Source organism: Mustelus asterias, chromosome 3 (genome assembly GCF_964213995.1).
Source record: "Mustelus asterias chromosome 3, sMusAst1.hap1.1, whole genome shotgun sequence".
Classification (NCBI taxonomy): Eukaryota; Metazoa; Chordata; class Chondrichthyes; order Carcharhiniformes; family Triakidae; genus Mustelus; species Mustelus asterias.
In genome coordinates, this window is record NC_135803.1 from 186078 (window position 1) to 202255 (window position 16178).

At 45.7% G+C, this 16178-nt stretch overlaps 1 protein-coding gene across 6 annotated transcripts in view; it reads right to left on the reverse strand.

Moving 5' to 3' along the window:
- Positions 1–16178, reverse strand: part of LOC144482556 (leucine-rich repeat-containing protein 31-like) — a 120286-nt gene that overhangs the window by 14735 nt on the left and 89373 nt on the right. For 5 of the 6 annotated variants that reach the window (XM_078201519.1, XM_078201520.1, XM_078201522.1 and 2 more), the window contains 3 exons: positions 14475–14642; positions 5026–5190; positions 2362–2529 (listed from right to left, as the gene is read on the reverse strand). In XM_078201519.1, coding sequence (XP_078057645.1) covers positions 2362–2529; positions 5026–5190; positions 14475–14642 — 501 coding nt within the window. The remainder of the gene's footprint in view (positions 1–2361; positions 2530–5025; positions 5191–14474; positions 14643–16178) is intronic. The other variant, XM_078201523.1, reaches the window with a different exon arrangement.

The window sequence follows — 16178 nt, forward strand, 5'->3', positions numbered from 1 at the left end:
CATTTTTCTTCCCCCCCAAACCCCCTTTCGTTACCTTTTTTTCCCCCCTTTGCCCCCTCCTCTCCCTTTTCCCAAATTTTACCTCTCTCCCACCCATCCCCCCACTGCCCCTCTTCATCTGTCACAGTTCACCCTCTGATTTCAGCTTCTCTGCCGTTTGGCCATTCACACCCTTTATTCTCTCTGTGGGCTGCCATTAGCAGCCTTTCCCCTTGTTTTTGTGGCTATGACTCATCTTTCATTCCCTCACCCTGCAGTATAAATATCTCCCAATTCCTGTGCCTCTTCGCTTTGACAAAGGGCCGTCTGGACATTGAAAGTGACAGGCTGGTTGAGAGAGCAGTGAATAAAACATATCGCATCCTTGGCTTTATCAATAGAGGCAATGAGTACAAGAGTAAGGGGACCATGATGAACCTGCATAAGACACTAGTTAGTTAGGCCTTATCTGGAGACTGCATCCAGTTCTGAGCACCATATTTGAGAAAGAAAAGGAGAGAGCACAGAAGATTCATAAGAATATTCCAGAAAAAAGAGCTGTCGTTGACAGGATAGATTGAAGAGGTTGGGTCTGTTTTCCTTGGGGAAAAGAAGACCAAGGGAAGACTTAATAGAGGATTCCAGATCCTGAGGGGTATGGACAGGGAAAATAGCAAAAAATTGTTCCTACTCGAGGGAACTTTTTAAAACACATTCATTCATGGGATGCGATTATTGCAGGCTGGGCAAGCTTTTATTGCCCATTCCTAATTGCCCTTGAACTGAGTGGCTGGTTCAATTATTTTAGGGTGTAGTTAAGAATAAATCACATTAAGAACGAGGGGACACAGATTTGAAGATAATGGGAGAAAGGAGGAGAAACACGAGGAAAAATGTTTTCACCCAGAGGGTGGTTGGAGTCTGGAAAAACTTCCCGAGAGGGTGGTGGAGGCAGGTTCAATCAAGGTTAGGACTAGGGTTACCGTGGTGGGTCGGATTTCAAACAATGATGAGACAGAGTATGGGAATGAGATAGAGAATCTGGTGAACTGGTGGGGCAACAATAATCTCTCCCTCAATGTCAACAAAACGAAGGAGATTGTCATCGACTTCAGGAAGCATAGTGGAGAACATGCCCCTGTCTACATCGTAAGAAGTTTAACAACACCAGGTTAAAGTCCAACAGGTTTATTTGGTAGCAAAAGTCCAACAGGTTTATTTGGTAGCAAAAGCCACACAAAAGCCACACAAAAGCTACCAAATAAACCTGTTGGACTTTAACCTGGTGTTGTTAAACTTCTTACTGTGTTTACCCCAGTCCAACGCCGGCATCTCCACATCCTGTCTACATCACCAGGGACGAAGGAGAAATGGTTGAAAGCTTCACGTTTTTAGGTGTCCAGATCACCAACCACCTGTCCTGGTTCCCCCATGCTGACACTATACTTAAGAAAGCCCATCAATGCCTCTACTTTCTCAGGAGGAGGAAATTTGGCATGTCAGCTATGACTCTCACCAACTTTTACAGATGCACCATATAAAACATTCTTTCTGGTTGCATCACAGGTTGGTATAGCTCCTGATCTGCCCAAGATCGCAAGGAACTACAAAAGGTTGTGAATGTAGCCCAATCCATCACGCAAACCAGCCTCCCACCCATTGATTCTGTCTACACTTCCCACTGCCTCGGCAAAGCTGCCAGCATAATCAAGGACCGCACGGATCCCTGACAATCTCTCTTCCACCTTCTTTCATCGAGAAAAAGATACAAAAGTCTGAGGTCACGTACCAACCAACTCAAGAACAGCTTCTTCCCTGCTGCCGTCAGACTTTTGAATGGACTTACCTTGCATTAAGTTGATCTTTCTCTACACTCTAGCTATGACTAACACGACATTCTGCACTCTCTCCTTTCCTTCTCTATGAATGATATGCTTTGTTTGTAAAGTGCATTAGAAACAATACTTTTCATTGTATGATAATACATGTGACAATAATAAATCAAACCAAATCAAGGTATTCTAATGGGAATTGGATTGCTATCTGAAAATAAATATGTAAAGTTGTGGGTTAGACAGGAGAGTGGGATTAAATTGAATGCTCTTTCAGAGGGTCAGTGCAGACTTGATGGACTGAATGGCTTCCTTCTGTAAAGATTCTGTTACATATTCTGTTACAAATATGAAGGGAATCGTGGCCAAGCTCCTATCCTTCCACTGACATAAAGATCAGCTGATCCAGAGCATCTCACTGCTGCTGATTCCTACCTTAAATGAACCATTTCTCACCCTCTCTGGTTTCTTTCTGATCTGAATAAAACACCAAAGTTTGAAAAAAAAGAAAGAACAGAGACTTCTTGAATGAAGGAAGCAATTCACTCACCTAATTCCACAATGGATTCTTTGGTTAAGTTACAATTGTTGGCAACAAGACTTTTCAATCTTGGTAAAAAACGCAGTCGAGAAATCAGGTGCCGTACTGAATTTCCTGAACTCTTATTCAAGGCGAAATTCAGCACTTGTAGACTGGATAGCAAGGGGATGATCTGGGCTGCAAGCAAAAAAAAGCAATAACCTAATTTAAATGATAGCTGCTTCTTCAGGTCAAGAATGAAGATTTGAATCCCTTAAATCACCAGCCGGGTGGAAACCCAGCCTTGGGACGGGAAGAGGTGAAGTTTGGGAATAGAGGGATATGGTCCCTGGAAGGGTAGGGGGTTTTAGTTCAGTCTGGCAGCATGGTCGGTGCAGGCTTGGAGGGCCGAAGGGCCTGTTCCTGTGCTGTAATTTTCAATATATCCACTCAATATATCCATTCAATATATCCAGATAACCACTCCATCTGACGAAGGGGCAGCGCTCCGAAAGCTTATGGTATTTGCTACCAAAGAAACCTGTTGGACTTTAACCTGGTGTTGTGAGACTTCTTACTGTGCTTACCCCAGTCCAACGCCAGCCTCTCCACATCACAAATAGGGAGTTGACAGGGGTTCAGGTTTTTTCTCCTGAATTGAGCCCAGAACAACACTATTGCCACACTATCTTTTTTCTGGGCAATTTCATGATTCCCTGTTTAGATCAATCGGTTTTCCCTCAATAAATGTTCATTGGTATCAGAATGAATTTTTTGGGAATAATTGGTTATTCGTGTGTGTACGTGTGCGCGCGCGCGCGCGAGTCTGCGCCAAAGAGCGAGTCTGTGCCAAAGAGCGAGTCTGTGTGAGTGTGTGCGTACACCAGCGACTGTGCGTGTGCGCGCGAATGTGCGTGCGTGAATGTGTGAATGTGCGTGTTCACATGTGCGCGCGTGCACGTGAATTATCTAATTAAGTTGGCATGAGGTTAGTTGACTGAAAGAGTTGAAGGTCTTAAATACATGCATTTTTAATGAAGCTCGGAACGTGGAGATATATATAATTAAATAAAGTTTAGAAATTTGCATTGGGAGATAGAGAGGGATTTAATTTTTCAGCTGTTAATTTTCAAGCGGAGGGAACAGCTTTTACAGCTGGCAAAGGTTTCATTAGTAAACAAAGGAGGTTCGTAAATTTCATTTGATTCCAAAAGTGGGACCAATAAGAAAGACATGAAAGATTTTTGTATTTGAGAGAAGTTCAACGAAGTGCTGAGAGCAATGGAACTGAAGATGAAAGGAGAAAAGGATACGAGGGGAGGGATGTTGAGCTGAGTTGGTGTTTTGTGTGTGGGGAAATATAGAAACAAAGAACAAGAACAAACAAAGAACAAAGAACAGTACAGCACAGGAAACAGGCCCTTCAGCCCTCCAAGCCTCCAACTAGACCAATCGTTTGTATCCCTCCATTCCCAGGCTGCTCATGTGACTATCCAGGTAAGTCTTAAACGATGTCAGCGTGTCTGCCTCCACCACCCTACTTGGCAGCGCATTCCAGGCCCCAACCACCCTCTGTGTAAAAATCGTCCCTCTGATATCTGAGTTATACTTCGCCCCTCTCACCTTGAGCCCGTGACCCCTCGTGATCGTCACCTCCGACCTGGGAAAAAGCTTCCCACTGTTCACCCTATCTATACCCTTCATAATCTTGTACACCTCTATTAGATCTCCCCTCATTCTCCGTCTTTCCAGGGAGAACAACCCCAGTTTACCCAATCTCTCCTCATAGCTAAGACTCTCCATACCAGGCAACATCCTGGTAAACCTTCTCTGCACTCTCTCTGAAGCCTCCACGTCCTTCTGGTAGTGCGGTGACCAGAACTGGATGCAGTACTCCAAATGTGGCCTAACCAGCGTTCTATACAGCTGCATCATCAGACTCCAGCTTTTATACTCTATACCCCGTCCTATAAAGGCAAGCATACCATATGCCTTCTTCACCACCTTCTCCACCTGTGCTGCCACCTTCAAGGATTTGTGGACTTGCACACCTAGGTCCCTCTGTTTCTATACTCCTGATGACTGCCATTTATTGTATAACTCCTCCCTACATTATTTCTTCCAAAATGCATCACTTCGCATTTATCCGGATTAAACTCCATCTGCCACCTCTCCGCCCAACATAGAAACTAGAAGCAGGGGTAGGCCATTCGGCCCTTTGAGCCTGCTCCACCATTCATTTCAATCAGGCTGATCATCCAATTCAATATCCTCAATCCCCTTTCCCCCATATCCCTTGATCCCTTTAGCCCCAAGAGCTATATCTAATTTCTTCTCAAAATCACAACGTTTTGGCCTCAACTACTTTCTGTGGGAGTGAATTCCATACATTCACCGCCCTCTGGGTGAAGAAATTTTTTCTCACCTCAGTTCTAAAAGGTTTACTCCTTATCCTCAAACTATGGCCCCTAGTTCTGGACTCCATCTGAGACTACAAGTGCAACACCCCATCCGAGGGTCAATAATATAGACATGGAAATAAAAGAAGGAAGAAGTTCCATCTTCTGCTACTACTTTTCTTGCTGAACACAAATTCTCACTCCTCAGAACACATTCACTCTGAAGACTTTACTCTTGAAGGTGTATTGAGTTTCTCCAGGGTTAAGAATTATAAGAGAATGGAACTTTACTCACTAAAAGCAGAAAGATCTTCTTCAGTCAGTGAGCACTGATGGACATCGAACACTTGAAGCTGTTTGAAGGTCAATAAATGGACAGCTGTGTCCTTGAAGCCGCCTCCAATGTCATTGCAGGAGAAAACCAACTTCTTCACACCAGGTATCTGTTCCAGTGCATCACCTGCAGGTGTTCACACAAACCTCTTTATAAACTGATCGAAGACAGCTTGGGACAATTTAGATAAATTGGCAAAGAGCGTGCTGTTAAACTCCATTGATGAAGGGGGTAACCAGAAGTCATCTTTACCTTTATTCAAAAAGTTAAACATTACAAACGTATAGCTCGTAATTCTACAACCCACAACCAGTGTCCATAACTGTCGGTTTATGCATTTTTGAAATTCAAGTAACCAGCCGGTTTTTAAAAATTATTCATGAGATGTCGGTGTCACTAGCAGACCAGCATTTATTGCCCAACTGGAGGCAGTGAGCTGCCTTCTTGAAGCACTGCAGTCAAATTAACCACCATTAAAGTGGCACTGTAATAAAAACAAACGTTAAAGGAGGCTTATTCAATTAAAATTACATAACCGGGGCTGATAATGAACTCCAGTCACTGTGATGACCACTGATTGTGCAAGTTCTTAGGTATACCAATGAATACCACATGCAGAAGGCCATTTGACCCATCGAGTCTGCACCAACAACAATCCTACCCAGGCCCTATCCTTGTAACCCCATGCATTTACCCTAGCTAGTCCCCCTGATACTAAGAGGCAATTTAGCATGGCCAATCCACCTAACCTGCACATCTGTGGACTGTGGGAGGAAACCGGAGCACCCGGAATTGAATCCGGGTCCCTGGTGCTGTGAGGCAGCAGCGCTAACCCACTGTGCCACCATGTACGAGGAGACTCATGTACGAGGACACCCAGGTCCCGTTGCATATTCCCCTCTCTCTATCTGTAGCCATTCAGATAATAATCTGCCTTCCTGTTCTTGCTGCCGAAGTGGATAACATCACATTTATTCACATTATACTGCATCTGCCATGCAGATGCCCACTCACTCAGCCTGTCCAAATCATGCTGAAGCATCTCTGCACCCTCCTCACAGCTCACCCTCCCACCCAACTTTGTGCCATCTGCAAATATGGAGATATTACATTTAGTTCCCTCATCCAAATCATTCATATATACTGTGAATAGCTGGGGTCCCAGCACTGATCCCTGTGGCACCCCACTAGTTACTGCCTGCCATTTGGGAAAAAACCCATTTATTCCTACTCTTTGTTTCCTGTCTGCCAACCAGTTTTCTATCCATCTTGAAAAAGCACCATTTGCAGGAACAACTTTCCCAGTGAATTGTGTATGGTGGCATGAGCCACGTTCCAAAAGGACACGAGGAATTTGTTTACACTCCTGGATAGCAAAACTTTGCTAAAAGGGCAGCACGGTAGTTAGCACTGCTGTCTCACAGCACCAGGGACCCAGGTTCAATTCCCGGCTTGGGTCACTGTCCATGCGGAGTCTGCATGTTCTCCCCATGTCTGCGTGGGTTTCCTCCGGTTTCCTCCCAGTCTGAAAGACATGCTGGTTAGGTGCATTGGCCTTGCTGAATTCTCCCTCAATGTACCTGAACAGGCGCCGGAATGTGGCCACTAGGGGATTTTCACAGTAACTTCATTGCAGTGTTAATGTAAGCCCACTTGTGACTAATAAATAAATTTAAACTTCATCATTTGACACTTTGATGGCATGTTTCAGGGACTGTACTAACCTCTCCACCAATCTGTTAGTGGATGGGAGGATATGGGATAGTCCTTTCATGTTATATACCATTATTCTTCAAGTAATCTACAAATTACCGGGGTATGAATTGTGTCCTATTATCGCTGATTAGTTGTTTGGGCCATCCAAATCTCACAAACAACTCATCCAACTCCTCGATGGATTGGATCATCCTGACTTTGGACCATCTTGAAAGCTCATCCATAGGAGAAACACGTTGCCTTCACTAGGTCTTGCTAAGTCAATGTGTCCTCTGTCAGGGTTGTTTTGGTGTGGAGATGCCGGCGTTGGACTGGGGTAAACACAGTAAGAGGTTTAACAACACCAGGTTAAAGTCCAACAGGTTTATTTGGTAGCAAAAGCCACACAAGCTTTCGGAGCTGCAAGCCCCTTCTTCAGGTGAGTGGGAATTCTGTTCACAAACAGAGCATATAAAGACACAAACTCAATTTACATGAATAATGGTTAGAATGCGAATACTTACAACTAATCAAGTCTTTAAGAAACAAAACAATGCGAGTGGAGAGAGCATCAAGACAGGCTAAAAAGATGTGTATTGTCTCCAGACAAGACAGCCAGTGAAACTCTGGGGGGGTTACAAATAGTGTGCCATAAACCCAATATCCCGGTTGAGGCCGTCCTCGTGTGTGCGGAACTTGGCTATCAGTTTCTGCTCAGCGACTCTGCGCCATTGTGTGTCGCGAAGGCCGCCTTGGAGAACGCTTACCCGAATATCAGAGGCCGAATGCCCGTGACCGCTGAAGTGCTCCCCAACAGGAAGAGAACAGTCTTGCCTGGTGATTGTCTGATCAAGACCTTTGATCCGGACCGTCAGAACACCCTCCGTGCTCTCATCCCACGTACTCCCCGCGTTGGGGATCTCTACTGCCTCCCGAAGATACACAAGGCAAACACACCCGGCCGTCCCATCGTATCGGGCAATGGGACCCTGTGCGAGAACCTCTCCGGCTATGTCGAGGGCATCCTGAAACCCATTGTACAAAGAACCCCCAGCTTTTGTCGCGACACGACGGACTTCCTACAGAAACTCGGCACACATGGAGCAGTTGAACCAGGAGCGCTCCTCGTCACAATGGATGTCTCGGCACTCTACACCAGCATCCCCCATGATGATGGCATTGCTGCAACGGCCTCAGTGCTCAGCGCCAACAACTGCCAGTTTCCAGATGCAATTTTACATCTCATCCGCTTCATCCTGGACCACAATATCTTCACCTTCAACAACCAGTTCTTCATCCAGACACACGGAACAGCCATGGGGACCAAATTCGCACCTCAATATGCCAACATCTTCATGCACAGGTTCGAACAAGACTTCTTCACCGCACGGGACCTTCAACCGATGCTATACACTAGATACATCAATGACATTTTCTTCCTTTGGACTCATGGTGAACAATCACTGAAACAACTCTATGATGACATCAACAAGTTCCATCCCACCATCAGACTCACCATAGATTACTCTCCGGAATCGGTTGCATTCTTGGACACACGCATCTCCATTAAGGACAGTCACCTCAGCACCTCACTGTACCGCAAGCCCACGGATAACCTCATGATGCTCCACTTCTCCAGCTTCCACCCTAAACACGTTAAAGAAGCCATCCCCTACGGACAAGCCCTCCGAATACACAGGATCTGCTCGGATGAGGAGGATCGCAACAGACACCTCCAGACGCTGAAAGATGCCCTCATAAGAACAGGATATGGCGCTCGACTCATTGATCAACAGTTCCAACGCGCCACAGCGAAAAACCACACCGACCTCCTCAGAAGACAAACACGGGACACAGTGGACAGAGTACCCTTCGTTGTCCAGTACTTCCCTGGAGTGGAGAAGCTACGACATCTCCTCCGGAGCCTTCAACATGTCATTGATGAAGACGAACATCTCGCCAAGGCCATCCCCACACCCCCACTTCTTGCCTTCAAACAACCGCACAACCTCAAACAGACCATTGTCCGCAGCAAACTACTCAGCCTTCAGGAGAACAGCGACCATGACACCACACAACCCTGCCACAGCAACCTCTGCAAGACGTACCGGATCATCGACACAGACGCCATCATCTCACGTGAGAACACCATCCACCTGGTACATGGTACATACTCTTGCAACTCGGCCAACGTCGTCTACCTGATACGCTGCAAGAAAGGATGTCCCGAGGCATGGTACATTGGGGAAACTATGCAGACGCTGCGACAACGGATGAATGAACACCGCTCGACAATCACCAGGCTCTTCCTGTTGGGGAGCACTTCAGCGGTCACGGGCATTCGGCCTCTGATATTCGGGTAAGCGTTCTCCAAGGCGGCCTTCGCGACACACGTCGGCGCAGAGTCGCTGAACAGAAACTGATAACTGATAGCCAAGTTCCGCACACACGAGGACGGTCTCAACCGGGATATTGGGTTCATGGCACACTATTTGTAACCCCCCCCAGAGTTTCACTGGCTGTCTTGTCTGGAGACAATACACATCTTTTTAGCCTGTCTTGATGCTCTCTCCACTCACATTATTTTGTTTCTTAAAGACTTGATTAGTTGTAAGTATTCGCATTCCAACCATTATTCATGTAAATTGAGTTTGTGTCTTTATATGCTCTGTTTGTGAACAGAATTCCCACTCACCTGAAGAAGGGGCTTGCAGCTCCGAAAGCTTGTGTGGCTTTTGCTACCAAATAAACCTGTTGGACTTTAACCTGGTGTTGTTAAACTTCTTACAGGGTTGTTTTGGCCAATCTCACGGGTGAAATGTTTGTAGGAATTGCATCTGAGATGACATCACTGGAACATTCTCTACCTGGCAGAAACACAATATGATGATGTAGCTGTCTCGTGATTCCGTTTTATCCTGAAGTGGCAATCTCGATAAGACATCTGTGTTGTCATGCTGTTCTGATCTCCGATACTTGGTTTATGATTGTGTGCTGATAATAGCAATGCCCATCTTCCAGTTAATGATGGAATTCCTGGTATGGACCAAAAATGGTTCTCAACGACCTGTGGTTGGTCAATAAAGTAAATCTTCTGCCATTCAGGTATTGGGGAAATTGTTTAATGCCAAAGTTACCTCGAGCACTTCTCAAGCTGTTCTACGCTTGATAGGGTTTAGTGTTGCAAACGCTATTAGCTGCTCCTCCCACAGTTGCCACCCATTGGGGGATACTTCACAGCTAGTTGAATTTTCAATTCTGGGTCGAAGTACCTCAGATTGCTGGAATACGTCTTTAGCTGCTTTGTACACACTTTCACACTCCTTCGTCCAACTCTATTATTAATTAGCACACAGTAAAATATGAAGTGGCTTTAGTCATAATACGAATACTTTACCTCGGTATTCACGGTGGAAAAATACCTGGGTGGTTGTAAGAACATAAGAACATAAGAAATAGGAGCAGGAGTAGGCCATCTGGCCCTTCGAGCCTGCCCCGCCATTCAACAAGATCATGGCTGATCTGAAGCGAATCAATTCCACTTACCCGCCTGCTCCCCATATCCCCTAATTCCCTTATCGATCAGAAAACTATCTACCCGTGATTTAAACATATTCAACGAGGAAGCCTCCACCACTTCAATGGGCAGAGAATTCCAGAGATTCACTACCCTCTGAGAGAAGAAGTTCCCCCTCAACTCTGTTCTGAACCGGCCCCCCCTTATTTTGAGGCTGTGCCCTCTAGTTCTGGTTTCCCTTCTAAGTGGAAAGAATCTCTCCACCTCTACCCTATCCAGCCCCTTCATTATCCTATATGTCTCTATAAGATCACCCCTCATCCTTCTAAACTCCAACGAGTACAGACCCAATCTGTTTAATCTCTCCTCATAAGCTACACCCCTCATCTCCGGTATCAACCTGGTGAACCTTCTCTGCACTCCCTCCATGGCCAATATATCCTTTCGCAAATAAGGGGACCAAAACTGCACACAGTACTCCAGTTGCGGCCTCACCAGTGCCTTGTACAGTTGCAGCAAGACCTCCCTGCTTTTATATTCTATCCCCCTCGCGATAAAGGCCAACATTCCATTCGCCTTCTTGATCACCTGCTGCACCTGCAGACTGAGTTTTTGCGATTCGTGCACAAGGACCCCCAGGTCCCTCTGCACAGTCGTACGATGTAATTTTTCTCCATTTAAATAATATTCCAATTTACTATTATTTCTTCCAAAGTGGATAACCTCACATTTGCTAACGTTATATTCCATCTGCCAGATCCTCGCCCACTCGCTCAGCCTATCCAAATCTCTCTGCAGACTTTCCGCATCCTCCACGCAATTCGCTTTCCCACTCACCTTCGTGTCATCAGCAAACTTGAATACCCTACATTCAGTCCCCTCCTCCAGATCATCTATGTAAATGGTAAACAATTGAGGCCCCAACACCGATCTCTGCGGCACACCACTGGTCACCAACTGCCAACCAGAAAAGAACCCATTTATCCCAACTCTCTGCTTCCTGTTAGATAGCCAATCCCCAATCCACCCAATTGTACTACAGGATTGCGGCAGACTGAAAAGATTGAGTATGTGGATATTCAGAAAGAGGATGCATTGGAAATTTTGAATAGCATCAAGATAGATAAGTCGCCGGGACCGGATGGGATGTACCCCAGGTTACTGTGGGAGGCGAGGGAAGAGATTGCAGAGCCTCTGGCGATGATCTTTGCGTCATCAATGGAGATGGGAGAGGTTCCAGAGGATTGGGGATGTGGTTCCTATTTTCAAGAAGGGGAATAGGGATAGCCCAGGTAATTACCGACCAGTGAGTCTAACCTCAGTGGTTGGTAAGTTGATAGAGAATATCCTGAGGGACAGGAATTATGAACATTTAGAGAAGTTTAGTATGCTCAAAAGTAGTCAGCACAGCTTTGTCAAAGGCAAATCGTGCCTTACGAGCCTGGTGGAGTTCTTTGAAAATGTGACTAAACACATTGACAAAGGAAAAGCGGTAGATGTGGTTTACATGGACTTCAGCAAGGCGTTCGATAAGGTCCCCCATGCAAGACTTCTCGAGAAAGTGAGAGGACATGGGATCCAAGGGGCTGTTGCCTTGTGGATCCAGAACTGGCTTGCCTGCGGAAGGCAGAGAGTGGTTGTAGATGGGTCTTTTTCTGAATGGAGATCGGTCACCAGTGGAGTGCCCCAGGGATCTGTTCTGGGACCCTTGATGTTTGTCATTTTCATAAATGACCTGGATGAGGTGGTGGAGGGATGGGTTGGTAAGTTTGCCGACGACATGAAGATTGGTGGTGTTGTGGATAGTTTGGAGGGACGTCAGAAGCTGCAGCGTGACGTAGATAGGATGCAAGACTGGGCGGAGAAGTGACAGATGGACTTCAACCCGGATAAATGTGTAGTGGTCCATTTTGGCAGGTCAAATGGGATGAAGGAGTATAATATCAAGGGTAAGACTCTTAGCAGTGTAGAGGATCAGAAGGACCTTGGGGTCCGGGTCCATAGTAAATGTCCAGGGTTATTGGTAGGACTCTGAAGAGTGCAGTTGAACAGAGGAATCTGGGAATACAGGTACAGAATTCTCTAAAAGTGACGTCACAGGTGGATAGGGTCGTAAAGAGTGCCTTTGGTACATTGGCCTTTATAAATCGGAGTATCGAGTATAAAAGTTGGAGTGTTATGGTAAGGTTATATAAGGCATTGGTGAGGCCGAATTTGGAGTATTGTGTACAGTTTTGGTCACCTAGTTACAGGAAGGATGTAAATAAGACTGAAAGAGTGCAGAGAAGGTTCACAAGGATGTTGCCGGGACTTGAGAAGCTGAGTTACAGAGAGAGATTGAATAGGTTGGGACTTTATTCCCTGGAGCGTAGAAGATTGAGGGTAGATTTGATAGAGGTGTATAAGATTTTGATGGGTATAGATAGAGTGAATGCAAGCAGGCTTTTTCCGCTGAGGCTAGGGGAGAAAAAACCAGAGGGCATGGGTTAAGGGTGAAAGGAGAAAAGTTTAAAGGGAATATTAGGGGGGGCTTCTTCACGCAGAGAGTGGTGGGAGTGTGGAATGAGCTGCCGGATAAAGTGGTAAATGCTTTTAACACTTAAGAAAACACTTTTAACATTTAAGAAAAACTTGGACGGGTTCATGGATGAGAGGGGTGTGGAGGGATATGGTCCAAGTGCAGGTCAGTGGGACTAGGCATAAAATGGTTCGGCACAGACAAGAAGGGCCAAAAGGCCTGTTTCTGAGCTGTAATTTTCTATGGTTCTATGGTTCATAGGACTCTAAAATCGGCCTTGCAGGTAGAGGAGGTGGTTAAGAAGGCGTATGGTGTGCTGGCCTTCATCAATCGAGGGATTGAGTTTAGGAGTCGGGAGATAATGATGCAGCTTTCAAGACCCTCGTCAGACCCCACTTAAGAGTACTGTGCTCAGTTCTGGTCGCCTCATTACAGGAGGGATGTGGAAATGATTGAAAGGGTGCAGAGAAGATTTACAAGGATGTTGCCTGGATTGGTTGACATGCCTTATGAGGATAGGTTGAGGGAGCTCGGTCTTTTCTCCTTGGAGAGACGAAGGATGAGAGGTGACCTGATAGAGGTGTACAAGAGGTTGAGAGGTATAGATGGGGTGGATTCTCGGAGGCTTTTTCCCAGGGCTGAAATGGCTGTTACGAGAGGACCCAGGTTCAAGGTGCTGGGGAGTAGGTACAGAGGAGATGTCAGGGGTAAGTTTTTCACTCAGAGGGTGGTGGGTGAGTGGAATCAGCTGCCGTCAGTGGTGATGGAGGCAAACTCGATAGGGCCTTTTAAGAGACATCTGGATGAGTACATGGGACTTAATAGGATTGAGGGCTACAGGTAAGCCTTTATATAAGCCTAGGTAGATAGGGACATGACTGGCGCAACTTGTGGGCCGAAGGGCCTGTTTGTGTTGTATTTTTTCTATGTTCTATAAGACCATAAGACATAGGGGCAGAATTAGGCCTCTCGGTCCATCGAGTCTGCTCCGCCATTCAATCATGGCTGATATTTTTCTCATTCCCATTTAATCATGTTGCAGGGTTTGGGCTGAACTTATCATAATAATCAATTAGCCCTAAAAATGGCAACCTTGACACGATCTGTGGTCTTGGCATATTGAGGATCACTAATTTGCTTACGTTCTTTGTAGAGACCATCCTTGTCGACTACGTGACGGAGATAACTGAAGGATGATTTATTCCCGCTTCTGCCACGGTGATCACCTTCAATGGGACCAGAAGATCTCACTAACTGTTCAGTCTCCCTTCCAGTCCCCGTTCTCTACTATAAATTCTGCTGTCCCCACCTGTTGAGGATCCACATTTGTCTTAGCTGATATTTTCATTTTCACATATCTAAAGAAGCTGAAATTGCCCATCTTTCCTCGCTAGCTTGCACTCGTGCTCTCTTTTCCCTTTCTTTATCAGTTTCTGGGTTCTCTTTTGCTGAATTCTAAATTACTCCCAATCCTCAGGTTTATAAGTTTGCCAGAAAAAGTAGTAAGTCACTTAATTTGATTTAATTACAGTTGATTTACTTTTTCCTTTGTGTTTGTATCGTGGATAAGTAATATACATCGTAGACCTTGGCCTATTTCTTTAAATACTAGCCTGCTTACTACCAAATCTTTTTATTTTCTCAATCCACCATGGCCAATTGCCACCTTAGAGTAATTACCTAAATCAGAGAAATTGTCCTTTGTCAAGCCACAGAGGTGCAACTTTAACACTTGCAGATGAGGTACGTGCTTTAACTCCTGAAATAAGATTCCCAGACCACTTCCCACATCTTTATTCATGGAGAGATCCAGAACTTCCAGTCCTGTTGTTGATGACAACGCCTTTCCTTCAGAAGGGAAAACAAAACAAGTTATGACACAAGGAGACATAGTAACATTGTTAATATCTGTATTCACCAATTCAACCAATTAACAATCGTGGGTGAAGTTTGGAACCAATGTCTCCAGCAGTTGCTCTGCAATCTCACTGCACAGAGTTGAAGGAAGGACAATTGGCAACTCAACATTCCGGGATATAGAATCTTCAGGTGAGACAGGGCAGGAGAATCATAAAATCCCTACAGTGCAGAAGGAGGCCATTCAGCCCATCGAGTCTGCACCGACTACAATCCCATCCAGGCCCTATCCCAATAACCCCATGTATTTACCCTCCTAATCCCCCTGACACTAGAGCTAATTTAGCATGGCCAGTCAACCTAACCCACACATCTTTGGACTATGGAAGGAAACTGGAGCACCCGGAGGAAACCCACACAGACACAGGAGAACATGCAAACTCCACACAGACAGTGACCTGAGGCCAGAATTGAACCCGTGTCCCTGGAGCTGTGAGGCAGCAGTGCCAACCACTGTGCCACCTTGCCAGAGGTAAGAGAGGAGGAGGCATTGCATTATTAATTGAGTAATGCATTTTGGAAGGTCTAATACACATAGGAAATATACAGTAAATGGCAGAACCCTTAAGAGTATTGATAGGCAGAGGGATCTGGGTGTACAGGTACACAGGTCACTGAAAGTGGCAACGCAGGTGGAGAAGATAGTCAAGAAGGCATATGGCATGCTTACCTTCATCGGCCGGGGTATTTAAAAATTGGCAAGTAATGTTGCAGCTTTACAGAACCTTAGTTAGGCCGCACTTGGAATATAGTGTTCAATTCTGGTCGCCACACTACCAGAAGGATGTGGAGGCTTTGGAGAGGGTACAGAAAAGATTTACCAAGATGTTGCCTGGTATGGAGGGCATTCGCTATTAGGAGAGGTTGGAGAAACTTTGTTTGTTCCCACTGGAACAATGGAGGTTGAGGGGCGACCTGATAGAAGTCTACAAGATTATGAGAGGCATGGACAGAGTGGATAGTCAGAAGCTTTTTCCTGGGGTGGAAGCATCAATTACTAGGGGCCACAGGTTTAAGGTGTGAGGGGCAAGGTTTAAAGGAGATGTACAAGGCAAGTTTTTTTTTACACAAAGGGTGGTGTTGCCGGGGGAGGTAGTGGAAGTGGATACATAGAACATAGAACATAGAACAGTACAGCACAGAACAGGCCCTTCGGCCCACGATGTTGTGCCGAGCTTTATCTGAAATCAAGATCAAGCTATCCCACTCCCTATCATCCTGGTGTGCTCCATGTGCCTATCCAATAACCGCTTAAATGTTCCTAAAGTGTCTGACTCCACTATCACTGCAGGCAATCCATTCCACACCCCAACCACTCTCTGCGTAAAGAACCTACCTCTGATATCCTTCCTGTATCTCCCACCACGAACCCTATAGTTATGCCCCCTTGTAATAGCTCCATCCACCCGAGGAAATAGTCTTTGATGCGGTAGTGACTTTTACGGGGCGTCTGGACAAATACATGAA